Raw genomic sequence first — 15,006 nt, 5'->3', positions numbered from 1 at the left:
TAAAAAACCAAAAAGAAGTTGGCACCGCACTTTGAAGTTAGAAAAATTTTAAAGGTTGTTCCAGGTTGTTCTAGGTTTGTTCTATATTTTTCCAAAGTATCGCGTCCGAAAAAAAATTATTTTTCACTAATTTCAAAAAAAAAATATCTGCGGCACCGCACTTTTAAGATATCACGATTCTGGCGGTTGTTCTGAGTTGTTCTATAGACACCACACTTTGAAGTGTTATCGAAATAACTATCTTTCTATGAAAAATAAATAATGTTAATTAATAGCAAAAGTAAGTGAAACCGGAAAATGTGTTGTGAAGAAACAATAAGATGAATAAAATAATGTGTAAGTAGTTCTGAAAAGAACTTTTTACCGCTTTGAAAACTCAAAATATAAAGTTATAATAAGATACCATGTCAAAGTTAATTACTATTAAGTTAATAAATACCTAATGAATAAATTTGATAAATACTATATTATATACCCTACAGAAACGTGTAAGAATGTTTTCGAAATTCAAATAACTATCTTTCTATGAAAAATAAACCTAGAACAACCTGGAACAACCTTTAAAATTTTTCTAACTTCAAAGTGCGGTGCCAACTTCTTTTTGGTTTTTTGCGAATTTTGTGGAAAATATTTTTTTTTCGGACGCGATATTTTGGAACAATATAGAACAAACCTAGAACAACCTGGAACAACCTTTAAAATTTTTCTAACTTCAAAGTGCGGTGCCAACTTCTTTTTGGTTTTTTGCGAATTTTGTGGAAAATAAATTTTTTTGGGACGCGATATTTTGGAACAATGTAGAACAAACCTAGAACAACCTGGAACAACCTTTAAAAATTTTCTAACTTCAAAGTGCGGTGCCAACTTCCCGGAGGTGGTTTTTTACGAATTTTGTGGAAAATAATTTTTTTTCGGACGCGATATTTTGGAACAATATAGAACAAACCTAGAACAACCTGGAACAACCTTTAAAATTTTTCTAACTTCAAAGTGCGGTGCCAACTTCTTTTTGGTTTTTTACGAATTTTGTGGAAAATAATTTTTTTTCGGACGCGATATTTTGGAACAATATAGAACAAACCTAGAACAACCTGGAAGAACCTTTAAAATTTTTCTAACTTCAAAGTGTGGTGCCAACTTCCTGGAGGTCAACTACTTTTTGGTTTTTTGCGAATTTTGTGGAAAATAAATTTTTTTCGGACGCGATATTTTGGAACAATGTAGAACAAACCTAGAACAACCTGGAACAACCTTTAAAATTTTTCTAACTTCAAAGTGCGGTGCCAACTTCTTTTTGGTATTTTGCGAATTTTGTGGAAAATAAAGTTTTTTCGGGCGCGATATTTTGGAACAATATAGAACAAACCTAGAACAACCTGGAACAACCTTTAAAATTTTTCTAACTTCAAAGTGCGGTGCCAACTTCTTTTTGGTTTTTTACGAATTTTGTGGAAAATAAATTTTTTTCGGACGCGATATTTTGGAACAATATAGAACAAACCTAGAACAACCTGGAACAACCACCAGAATCGCGATATCTAAAAAGTGCGGTGCCAGCTCAAAAATCGGGTTTTTTGACTTTTCTCGAAAAGTATTAATCTCAGCTGTATGAAATTCTGGAACAATGTAGAACAAACCTAGAACAACCTGGAACAACCTTTAAAATTTTTCTAACTTCAAAGTGCGGTGCCAACTTCCCGGAGGTTGGCGGTACCCCTCTATGTAAGCGGTAAGTAAATTAATGATTTCTAAATGAATAAGAAAAATTTTAACTAACTACATACATATTTTTACTATTCTTTATAAATTTATATTTATAAAGCATTTGAATGCCATAAAACTGTGCATAAAACGTATTCATAATATAAAATATAATCATTGTACATGTACAGTGTACCATTTATAGTGATAAACACAGTGATATACTTACAGGGTGTAATCGTTAAGTGTGCACAAGCGATTATTCCGTAACTATTGCAGATACCAAAAAACTTTAAACTGATATCGAAAGTACTATAACTTCTAACCTAATGAGTAAAATGGCCATAATAAATTTTTAAAAATAAAACGAGAAATATCCAAAAATGTTACATTAAACGCTCCCATACATTTTATTTCCCATACATTTTATATTCATAGCAGATTTTCGAAGTGATGTCCTCATTGTAAAATACAATGAGGAGCTCTATTTATAGTTTCTAAATGAACTTCCCTTTAAATTTGCGAAGTAATTAAAGCAGAAAACCAAAAAAAGAAAGAAAAAGCTAAAATCTTTCATATTAAATGTACTAGGTTGATCCAAAAGTAATGATAATTGGGTATTTCCTGTGCACATAAAAATATAAAATAAATGTTTTTTGCTTGCTCATGTATTCACTAAGTAATCACAAAAAAATCATATCAACAGGCCACGTTTCCAATTATTTACATTAATTTGAATGTGAACCGTGCGTGCCAGAATGTTTCCCGACGAAAAGAAGAAACAACGATTCGACATGTAGAGGGTAAATTTCTAAATTTTTAATGATATCAGGATAATTTTTTGTCACGTTTTGTGATCATGGACGTTACCCGAGTTCACCATGTTTATGCTGAAACCAAAAAACAATCAATGTCCTGGATGCGATCTTCCAAAGTGACGATGAAGAAATTCAAAGTGAAAATCAGTAGGTTAGATTAAAGCGGTACCTAGTTTTTTGGGACGCTGAAGGAATAATTATGGTGGAATATTTTAAAAAGGTAGCCACTTTATTGGGCTCTTACTAAACAGACCAAATTAAAAGATTGCGGTAGGTTAGTAAGGAAAAGAGACATGGCAAACTGCGGACCTGAACGCTGTTTCATAAGACAACGCACCAGATCACAAAGCGTCAGTTGCGATGGCTGCCATTCAAAAATCGGCATTCCAAATGCTTGAACACCTACCCTATTTTTTAGATCTAGCTCCTATTTACTTTTATCTCTTTCCTCGGCACAAGAAACACTTTATTAGCAATAAATTATTTTAAGACGACAGCGAAGTGAGGGGTTTTTGTGGATGAAGTCAGTTTTTTTTTAAGTTTAGGAAAAAAAATATTGAAGTATATTTTCTAGTTAGAAGACTATCTAGAGAACTACATAATTATTATAACAGTAATGACCTTGTTTAATATTGATTATCATTACTTTTGGATCAACCCATGTACATGGGATATTCGTATCTCATACTAAATGTATGGGAGGGTTTCAAGTTATTTTTTAGATATTTCTCGTTTTATTTTTAAAAATTTATTATGGCCATTTTACTCATTAGGTTAGATACTTTCGATATCAGTTTAAAGTTTTTTGATATCTGTAATAGTTACGGAATAATTGCCTGTGCACAATTAACGATTACACCCTGTATATATAAAAGAAATATTTCACAATTAGAAAGCTTCACTGAGCAACATAGGCTAGGTTTTATCCAGGAAATCCCACGGGAACGGGAACGTTGCGGGTTTTTCTTTGAAAACGCGGGCGAAGCCGCAGGCGGAAAGCTAGATATACAAAAGATCCTGTGAAAAATCACAAAAATATATTGAACCTAAAAGCCTTGTATCAGAATCTTCCCAACGTCAAAATATAAAAGCATTTCATACAAGTTTGATGTTTTCATTGTCAAATTTTCAAATAAATAAAAACTTATTTGAAAGAAATTGGATTTGAAATGTTATTTATAATAAATTAAAAATTTTAAACATATTATATCGCTTTATTCATTCACTTAATATCTAACAAAATATAAGTAAATGAAAATATGATTTTAGAATATTTATTTTCCGCGCATATTCAAGATTGTGTTGATATTTTATCAGAAAATGATAATTTAGCGTACTATAGTATTAATATAGAGTAAGTATTGTATGTTTAATCGAAGTATTTTGTTAAGCACGAATGAACATTGTAAATATAAATAAATTTACATTTTCAGTTTTTTGAAGCTCTTTGAATCATTTCCCGATATTGGTGATAAAGTATTATGTAGTCCAATTGATACTTTACCTGCTTGTAATAGAGATATCATTAAAGCGCAACAAAATTTGATTGAAAAAGAAGAATATAAAAATGTAATTGTCAAGCTGGAGCATTGCAGTCTAAAACGAAATGTCCATGCAAGGTTTTTTGGATTACCGGTGTGTCCTGAACTGCATCGGATAATATTTCCAAAGAATGTTGATTTGGGATGTTTTCTCAAGGTCAATGGTAAGCTATATACAATTTTTATTGGTTTTGATATAATTTCATTTATGCAGGTTCGTTCAACTACTATTATTTTTCAAATAAATTCAGGAACAGTTGTACGTGTGACTCAAACAAAAATGCTAGAGTATCAAAGGAAATATGTGTGTATGAAATGTAAATATGAGAATTCGGTAGAAGCAGATTTTGAAAATAGATATATCCTAAGGGCTCCCACTAAATGTGGTAACACAGAGAGTAGGTGTAAATGTTCAACTTTCACACAAGTAAATATGGTGTCCAGAGAATATTGTAAGGATTATCAAGAAATTAAAATACAGGTAAGGCTCATTTGTATGCTTATTAACAATGGTTAAAATTTTCATTCATTCATTCATTGAAAAAGCTCTCGCTGCATGCAACAATGGTAACCTTTTTTTTGTTTATTGGAATACTAATGATATTCGCATCCTCTTTATCACTATATAATAATTATAAAACAAAGTCGCTTTCTCGGTCCCTATGTCCCTTTGTATGCTTAAATGTTTAAAACTACGCAACGGATTTTGATGTGGTTTTTTTTAATAGATAGAGTGATTCCAGAGGAAGGTTTTAGTATATAATTTATTAGGTTTTAGACAAAGCGGGCGAAGCCGCGGACGGTAAGCTAGTTATTGATAAAAAGCAACCCTCATTGAAGAGTAGTATTCATAGTTTTTATTGTTTCTGATATAAATTTAACTTTCACTTGGTAATATTGTACAATATTGAAGTGAAACTTCTTTATCGGGGTTGGGTTGGGGTTGTTTTTTCGTTATGCGTGACATTTTTCCGTTACGCGCCATCTTTTTCTTATCCCTACCACGCGTGAGTCGACATATTTTTGTAAAGTTGCATAGTAAATTGTTTTTTGAAAAAAAAGGTCATAAAGAAGTTTCACTTCTTACGTGTAGGTACACCAGTACAGGGACACATTTTTTTTTTCATTTAATTTCAGGAGCAAGTGAACAAGCTCAGTATTGGTACAATTCCTGGCTCCATGTGGGTTGTGCTAGAGGATGATTTAGTAGATTCATGTAAGCCAGGTGATGATGTTATCATTTGGTAAGAAGTTTAATTATTATTTATTAGCTGATGATCAAATAATATTGTTAAAATACTACAGAAATTTAAATAGAAATTGAAAGTGATAAATACCATACCTCATGTTCAGAACTATCGTCACACCCCGGACACTCCATACAAAATTATCGTTTTGACAGTCACACTGTAGAGACTGCAAATGTGTGTGTTAACGCTTTATGGTTGGCACATTTTTGACTAGCGTAAAAAAAAATTCGCGTTTTTCTGATGAAATACATCCGTAAACAGCACAATATCTAACCATTTTCTACGAAAAACGATAATCACAAATCCAAAATAATAAAATTACTTTAAGTCAATTTGATTAATGTTGTCAGTCAATCTTCGTTACGTATCGTCCCTGTAGAAAAATATGGACCATTTTATGTCTGATCGTGCGGGGTGAGGTAAGTGTTTAATTTTGGCGGGAGGCGGAGAGTGTCCGTTCTGTAGCGTTTAGCTACTATTATGTATTCTGTGCTATCGTCATAAGTTTCACTTCACGCGCCACCACAATTTTCTTTAATAAAGGGATGTTTTACTTTTTGCTATTATTTGCTGTAAAATAACTGATTCATAAAGTTATTAGTTACCTAACTGAATCTACTATTCTTATTTTTAATAGAACATAACTACTTACAATTTATATAGGTAATGCTTATTTCGTTATTTTCAGTGGTACAGTTAGGCGCCGATGGCGTCCATCAACGCAGACTAAACGCTCCGAAGTTGAATTAGTATTACATGCAAATTATATTGAAGTGAGCAATGCACAAAGATCAGAAGTTATTGCCTCAGCTCCAGATGTTAAGGACTGCTTTGACGAGTTCTGGGATAAATATAAACATTGCCCTTTAAAGGGCAGGGATCAAATACTCGCATCTGTTTGTCCACAGGTAAGAAAACCTAAATCTATACTAATATTATAAAGCTGAAGAGTTTGTTTGTTTGAACGCGCTAATCTCGGGAACTACTGGTCCGATTTGAAAAATTATTTCGGTGTTAGATAGCCCCTTTATCGAGGAAGGTTATAGGCTATATATCATCACGCTACGACCAACAGGAGCCTCGCGGGTCAAACCGCGCGGACCAGCTAGTTAATTATATGTGTCACTATTGGAATATTGCTAAGATATATCTATCAATCTATGATATCTATTAATTGAATTGAAAGAAGAGTATTAATTATTGTAATGAGAAAACATTTACCTGCTAAATTGAAGTAATTGAGTGACATTGTTGGGCATACAATAACTTCAATTGTATAATTTATTGAATTAAATAGGCAAGAGGAATATCATATACCCATTACACAATTAAAAATATATAAGCTATTAAATTATAGGTATATGGCCTGCACCTTGTGAAGCTAGCATTACTCTTAACAGTGATAACGGGATCAAACCATACTTTAGAAAATGATGATGATAAAAAGAACACATTTAATGATGACAAGCACATCACCAGAGTTCGCGGTCAATGTCATTTGTTGCTTGTTGGTGATCCAGGTATGTAATTACGTATTATTATTGATTTTTAATTATAGAGAGCAACAAGTGATAAGAACAAGAACAAGTTTTGTTTTTGTAATACAATTACTCTTTTACCTATTAACTTAAATATTTTAAATTAATCTTTTATAGGCACGGGAAAATCTCAGCTACTTCGAGCGGGAACAGAATTGACACCTCGATCAGTGTTCACCTCTGGAGCTGGAAGCACTCGAGCTGGTCTTACCTGCGCTGCACTTAGAGTGAGTTTTGCTTCAGATTTAAAAATAGTTAACACTTTTACATAGTAATTTATACATAGTGTTGAAATTAAATTTGTTTGAACACGTAACGTCATATTTTCCCACCAACTTCTGTGACGTCACTGTTTGTTTCGTCATCGCAAATACTAGGTCAGCAGAAATGCCGAGAGGTCATAATTTGCAATCTTGAATGACGTTATACTTTTTCCCGCCAACTTAATCTGTGACGACTTTGTTCGTAACGTTATCGCAAGTAAAAGGTCAACAGAAATACAGAAAGGTATTTTCGGTGACGTCATATTTTTCTCGCCTACTTCTATGACGTCACAGTTCGTAACGTCATCGTAAGTACTTGGTCAGCAGAAATTTAGAGAGGTATTTTCAGTGACGTCATATTTTCCACGCCAACTTCTGTGACGTCACTGTTCGTTACGTCATCGCAAGTACTAGGTCAGCAGAAATGCAGAGAAGTATTTTCAGTGACGGCATAATTTGCAGTCTTGAATGACGTCGTATTTTCCCTGTCAACTTCTGTGACGTCACTATTCGTTATGTCATCGCAAGAACTAGGTCAGCAGAAATGCAGAGAGGTATTTTCAGTGACGTCATAATTTGCAGTCTTGAATGACGTCATATTTTCCCTGTCAACTTCTGTGACGTCACTTTTCGTTACGTCATCGCAAGTACTAGGTCAGCAGAATTGCAGAGAGGTATTTTCAGTGACGTCATAATTTGCACTTTTGAATGACGTAATATTTTTCCCGCTAACTTCTGTGACGTCACTGTTCGTTACGTCATCGTAAATACTAGGTCATCAGAAATGCAGACGGGTATTTTCAGTGACCTCATAATTTTCAGTCTTGAATGACGTCATATTTTTCCCGCCAATTTCTGTGACGTCACTATAAACTTCGTCACCTTGACACACCCCGGACACTCCATACAAAATTATAGTTTTGACAGTCACACTGTAGAGACTGCAAATGTGTGTGTAAACTCTTTATGGTTGGCACATTTGTGACTAGCGTAAAAAAAAATTCGCGTTTTTCTGATGAAATACATCCGTAAACAGCACAATATCTAACCATTTTCTACGAAAAACGATAATCACAAATCCAAAATAATAAAATTGCTTTAAGTCAATTTGATTAATGTTGTCAATCTTCGTTGCGTTTCGTCTAAAGACGTCGTTGGTATCGTCCTTGCGGGGAAATGGGTACCATAACATGTCTGATCGTGCGGGGTGAGGTAAGTGGGCGGGAGGCGGAGATAATTAATTTTGGCGGGAGGCGGAGAGTGTCCGTTCTGTAGCGTTTAGCTACTATTATGTATTCTGTGACCTTGATATGTATGTGTCGTGGTCATATCGTAGATTTGATCATTTCATGATATGATTGGCCATTTCACGAAATGGTCGCATATCGTGAAATGGCCAATTTAGTTTGGCCACATCATGATGTGGTTTGGGCAGATCAATGATAAGAAATCGTTTCACGATATGGCCAATTAACCTTTTGACCGCCAGAGCAAAAACGCATCGCCGTGCCCTCCACGCCAAGCCACAAATTCAATGAGATAACCTTGAAAATAGTAGGGAGTCCAAAATGTTATCGATAAACATAATAATTCACGTCTGAATATTTGAATAAACAGCTTATAACACAAAAATAATATTTATTTAACCTCATCTCCTACTGTAAAAACTTAAGACCACATTTATAGCAACTATCAACAAAAAAAATCAACCTTTTGAGATACAAAAATACATATAAAATTGCAGCAAGTTACAGCACTATTCTCTATCAGTTACGCCCCATTGGCATGTATACATGCCAATGGCGCGGGCAACCATCCTTTTTTTTATAATCTCTCGCTTCTGATTAGGGATGTGTAGCTGTATATTATTATAACTTATCGAGTTTATTTATTAAGTTTATATGAACTATAGGTATTATTGTGGAGTGTTTATTTGTAAATATCAAAACAACTATTACCTTTAAATAAAGGGAATTGCATTAAAACTACATATTTATTTTCCAATCATTTAGTTTAATACTTGAGTTATTACAAATACTAATTATATGTAGGTACCTATTTAGGTCAATTACCATATTTTGATATGACATAGCGACAATTTGTATCATAAGAATATTCTAATAAAGGCACTGATTAGACTTATTAGGTAATAAATTTTGAAAACTGCTAAATAGGTAAGTACCTACAGATTTTTAGAGATATTTGTATATTTTGGACCTAAGCGAATTTTTATCATTACATGGACAATAAATATTATGCTAGAACGCATACATTGTGTTTGTGACGATAAATTAAAAAATAATAAAAAATCAACAATTGTATATAATCATTATGTTCATTAACAGCCTTGTATTTACCTACCTATCTATATAATTATTATGCTCATTAATAGCCTTGTACTTATTTGATTATAATATTCGACTCGATAAAATATTTTTACAACTTTCCGCACTTAACAACACGGCACGCGCTTACGACGTCACCAGTCCGACATCTATTCATGTCAATGGCGCAGAAGGGATTGCATATCGATACTGTGCTAGGGATGCGCATGATTGGCGAAAAGGAAAATATTCAAATCAACAATATCCACAATATAGACAATATGGTATTATACCAAAGAATGTAGTATTTACCTTTTTTCTCAGTGACTAAGCTTATATATTTTTTTTGTAGTTATTACAAAAATTAAGCGAATTAGAGTAATTTCGCTGAAATTTTAATGAAGTTACTTGAATATTACACTACATCACTAGTAGGCACGTATACATGTCATTGGCGCGAGAGAACATGCTGTTTTAGCCATTAATTAAGTTATTTTTTGTCATCAAATATTTGAATAACTACTTGGCAATTTTGTTTACTGTGTACAATTATGTAATAACTGGGGATTCAGTTCATAAACTGTATAAATAAAACACGTAAAAGTAAAGGTTTAATATGTTAATTTTGTATTTATCTATGATCTGTTTCTTGGCATGTATAGGTGTCGTTGGCGCACAGGGCACGATTGCGCATGACATCTATAGATGTCATTGGCGTTCAAAAGGTTAACGCACGGTTTTTTCATGAAATGATCAAAATTATTTGATCATATCGTAAAATAGTTACATTAATCGTTGGTAGAGGCGCTGCAAGCTCTGTGTTTAGGTATGTGATAAGATGGCGGCCGCTGGCGAAAATTAAATTATTCGCAGTTAAAAACTTCATAATTCGTTTAATAACAATATTATGAAGAAAGTCATAGCAAAGAATTTACGACGAAGAGGTACGAGTAGTGAGTACTATGGAAAATGTGGATATCTTATATGTATTTAAGAAAAAATGCGACTTAAATAAAATAATTTAAGAAACTACTACTATATTATTATACATTGCACACCCAAATAGTGGGTAGAATGTATTAGCGCCTTAATATTGTAACAACATCTTTTTTGTAACTACATTCTTGTAAATAAATGAAATTTGAATTTACATAATTGTTTGTTTTTTAAAAAGCGATCCGCTTCTGGCACTCGCCGGCCGCTGCCGCGGCACGCTCGCTTTGCTCGCTCGGCTCGTGCGTTGTTTATCAAAGTCTAACCTAACCTAACCTGTTTTCTATTGCAAAAACGATTCGCTTCTGGCATTCGCCGGCCGCTGCCGCGGCACTAACTTAAATGACATTAAACAAGTTTTTAGAATATAGTTATTCAGAAATTTTTTAACATTTTATGGACTCTTTATATTTTATACGATCTGGCCAAATGTGGATGACCAAATCGTGAAACGTTGACGATTTAACGATCTGATCAAACTATGTTGGCCATTTCACGATATGCGACCATTTCGTGAAATGGCCACTCATATCATGAAATGATCAAATCTACGATATGACCACGACATATGTATTCTGATTTTGATTTGTATGGAAGGATTCGTTTTCGTCATCGCAAGTACCTACCTACTACGTGCTGACTGCTGAGATATTATTCTGTTATATTATATTAATTACGTTATAAGTTACATTGGTGACTGCTGAGTGACGCATGACGTAACAACCAAAAATTTGAATGAGTATTTCTTACATATCTTGACCATTTCATAGTTAGTATGAAATAAAAGAATAATTAAAATAATACGTTTTCTCTTGAATTTCAGGAAGATGGTGAATGGCAGCTTGAAGCGGGTGCTCTAGTGTTGTCCGACGGCGGCGTGTGTTGTATCGATGAAATATCTCACTTACGAGACCACGATAGAACTGCGATACACGAAGCTATGGAACAACAGACTATTTCTATTGCTAAGGTATTTTAGTCTTCAAAATATTATTTGCTATTCAATAACTTGGGTACCTATTCTTTTATTTTTATAATATTATTATTTATGTTACTTAGGTACTGAATGTAGGTGTAGCTTTTTAACTCAATATATTTTTTAAATTGGTTCAGTTGTTTTATTGCATTGTTAGTCACAAACTCACTTATCTTTTCTCATTTTAAGATTAGTTTTTATAAATATTAAAAAATGATAATTGTTTGCTTACTTAAGTAGGTACTGATTTTAAAAGTAAAATCATTGATATATTTGTTATAGTCCTTTCCACCTAAGATGATTTCTGTGACACATCGATTTTTGACACGTGTAGAGATGTCTGTACTGAAATCGTATCAAATGTTTCCGATAATCGATAATATTTTATATGGAAACGAAATCGATTTGAATAAAGTACCAAAATTAGATTTTTCGGCATTTCGCCAACAATTAACTAAGGAAACTTAGCAAACAACAGCAACAAAAAGTCAACAATAACAATTAGTAACAATAACAGAATACCACGTAAAGTATCAATATAAAAATGCAACTTGTATACAAGGCTGACGCACTCGTACAGACGATTGACTCGATTGACAAACGATCACAAGATGGGCGCCGATTATATGATTTTCCAACTCTATGATTTTTCAACGGTCCATTTCATGTACACGAATTGCGTAGGTATTATATTTTTGTGTTATTTTATTTTATTTTTCATTATATTTAACTAAACAATACTGTTTTTGATTTATAAGCTTAGGATGTTTCATTTTTATATTTTTGGCAATAATGCCGCCATTAAAGAAAAATATTATGCACTAAAATTATTTTGGCGTTTTAAACATAAAATACGTAATTCGGAACACGATGAAGTGTCACAGGAATCATCATAGCTGAAAAGGACTATACATCATAGACTAGCTGCGCTCCGCGGTTTCACCCGCGTGGCTCCGCTCCTGTTGGTCTATTGCCTTCCTCGATGAATGGGCTATCTAACACCGAAATAATTTTTCAAATCGGACCAGTAGTTTCTGAGATAAGCGCATTAAAACAAACAAACCCTTCAGCTTTATAATATTAGTAAAGATTGTAAGTTGATATTATTTTTAATTAGTTTTTCCTATCCCGCAGGCTGGTATAGTTTGCAAACTAAACACTAGATGCGCCGTCATAGCAGCTTGTAACCCAAAAGGAAATTATCAAACAGATCAACCTCTGAGTGTTAATGTTTCTCTCGGAACACCACTGCTAAGTAGGTAATGTTTATATCATTTTTTAACCGTTGAAAGTAAGCCATAGTCCACTTTGTATATTGCATCTATTTATTTTTTTATAATCATTCAATTTATCACAAATTAAAGTGGGTCAAAATCGAGTCTAAAGGAGTCAGTTACATGCTCATGCATATGCTTTTAGTAAATCTACTAAAAGCATGTTAACTAAGGATCTGCTAGTAAAAGAATGTGAACTAGGAGTCCACAATTTTGGGTAAAAACAATTAAGTTTAAAATTTTATGTTTTCCTTTTTTAGGTTCGATTTAATATTCATTTTACTGGACTCAAAAAACAAAAATTGGGATAAGTTGGTGTCATCTTACATTTTATTCGGTGGCGCCAATTCTTCAGATTCTAAAAAGCGATGGAGTATAGAGAAACTGCAGGTAAAGAATTAATAAATGAAGTATTATTAGTCAAGTAAATCTGAAATTATATCTATTTATACCTACTTATAAAAGCAATACTGCCTCAAAGTCAGGTTTGTAAATCGTAGAAGTAAATTATTTCTTATAATAAAATAGCTTCGATTATAATTGTTCTAGTTTAGGTACTTATCTATTTTATTTTTAAATCTGATCTTTTATTCCAGATGTACATAGGATTGATTGGGCCACGTCAAATGGAGATGACAAAGGCGGCAAATAGCATATTACAGCATTATTATATGATGCAAAGAAAATCTGAGTATAGAGATCCATCTCGAACTACTGTAAGGATGCTGGATAGTCTGGTCAGGTAATGGATTAAATAATTTTCAAGTATATAGATTCGACTTATTGTTAAGGTTAACAGATACGAGCCTACCATATCATAACAATATTTTTTGTAAATGTGTGGTATAAAAGATGTATTTTAAATTCTTATTATTGAAATGGTTATTTTTCAGATTATCACAAGCACATTGTCGCCTAATGTACAGAAATACAATTTTACCAGTTGATGCAATCATGGCAGTATCTCTTGTAGATATATCCATGCAAGATTGTACTTTATCAGACACTGAAGATGCATTACATTCAACATTTCATAAATATCCAGATTATGAGTATCTGTGTATGGCCAGAAAGCTATTAACTCGTTTAAGTTTGGAAGAAATTTGGCGAGAAGAATTATTATACTATGCAAAACTACTAGAAGTAGATCACAAAACATTAGAAAATGAAATAGCTAATGGGAGTAATGCACTATTTGCAAAGTTTGATGATGTAGAAGATATTAATGTACCTCTATCTGCCACGGTAATCACTAGTTCATATTTTAACAATAAAAATGATGGAGTTGGTAAATCATGTGTAAATGATAAAGAAAACAGAATCAACAATAAATTAGCGAAAACGTTAATGAAACATTCAACTCTCAATAAAAATGAAAGGAAACTACCTGTTATACAAAAAAAGGCGACAGCTAAGCGAAAAAGAAAAGAAGTTACAGTTGATACAAGTGGTCAAATCACAGATATAAAGAGAATTAAAAGAAAAAATACCAAAAAGAAAAAGAGTCTCAATACTAAAGATGAATCAGGAAGTGATAACGAAGATGTTGATGTAAATAATATGCTTAAAGCTATTCCTAGTGTAAATGACGTTTTTAATGACCTAGGTATAGATTTTAATGATAGTAATGATAATTTGGAAGCCCTCGATTTAGATGATAATGTAACAAACAATAAACCATCAAATCATGTTATACCCAATATAAATGAAAAGTCAGAAGAAATTAAAATTAAAGAAGAGAAGGAACAACTAGAAGAGTTTGAGGAAGAAAATGGCAATATAAGAAGTGATAAGACTAGTAACATTGTAGATAAGTTAAATAATTCAGAAATAACACCTAACAAATCAAGCAGTATAAATAAACTTAAACAATTTACATTTGCTGGCAAATGTGATATCAATAAATATTACGGAGATAAATTGAAGCAAGAATTATCAGATAATGTTCAGAAGAAAAGTATAAGTGAATCATACAATAAAAAACCGGTGTCCAGTTCACAAATATCAATGTTTGAAAGTGACTGTGATATAGATTTAGACATAATATAATATAGTTATTTAAAGAAAAATCAGATATTAATAATCTTAATGCAAAGAAAAGTTATCATGTTTAAAAAAAAAATTGTGTATTTTGGGTATGATATTTTTTTTAACAATATGTCAGGGTGACAGCTCTTTATTGCCTCATTGTTGATTTTTTTAAGATATAAATTCCATAGTCAATATTATGTTCATTTTATACTTACTGGAAATACATTGATATAATGATTAATAATATGTGATACATATTTTGTGTAAATAAAATTCCAGAATATGTCTATTATTTTT

At 32.5% G+C, this 15,006-nt stretch overlaps 1 protein-coding gene and 1 long non-coding RNA gene across 3 annotated transcripts; one reads left to right on the top strand and one right to left on the bottom strand.

Moving 5' to 3' along the window:
- Nucleotides 1–1,440: 1,440 nt before the first annotated feature.
- On the bottom strand, nt 1,441–1,702 carry LOC123694793. Its single transcript, XR_006751865.1, has 2 exons — nt 1,648–1,702; nt 1,441–1,511 (listed from the first exon to the last, which is right to left on the bottom strand). It is a non-coding gene; the product is annotated as an uncharacterized LOC123694793 (long non-coding RNA).
- A 1,941-nt stretch (nt 1,703–3,643) lies between these two features.
- Nucleotides 3,644–14,996, top strand: LOC123694777 (DNA helicase MCM9-like). 2 transcript variants are annotated; one of them, XM_045640339.1, is made up of 12 exons: nt 3,644–3,873; nt 3,953–4,224; nt 4,306–4,541; nt 5,198–5,304; nt 5,999–6,218; nt 6,668–6,830; nt 6,966–7,075; nt 11,252–11,398; nt 12,539–12,663; nt 12,939–13,068; nt 13,275–13,420; nt 13,572–14,996. In XM_045640339.1, the coding sequence occupies exons 1-12, from the start codon at nt 3,779–3,781 to the stop codon at nt 14,725–14,727; spliced, it is 2,907 nt and encodes a 968-aa protein (XP_045496295.1). In that variant the 5' UTR covers nt 3,644–3,778; the 3' UTR covers nt 14,728–14,996. The 2 variants fall into 2 exon arrangements, with proteins under 2 accessions (XP_045496295.1, XP_045496296.1); XM_045640340.1 differs by having other exon boundaries at nt 3,645–3,873; nt 4,312–4,541.
- Nucleotides 14,997–15,006: the final 10 nt, after the last annotated feature.

The sequence above is a fragment of the Colias croceus genome, chromosome 10, assembly GCF_905220415.1.
Source record: "Colias croceus chromosome 10, ilColCroc2.1".
In the NCBI taxonomy this organism is placed as follows: Eukaryota; Metazoa; Arthropoda; class Insecta; order Lepidoptera; family Pieridae; genus Colias; species Colias croceus.
This window is presented reverse-complemented; position numbering and strand designations above follow the sequence as displayed.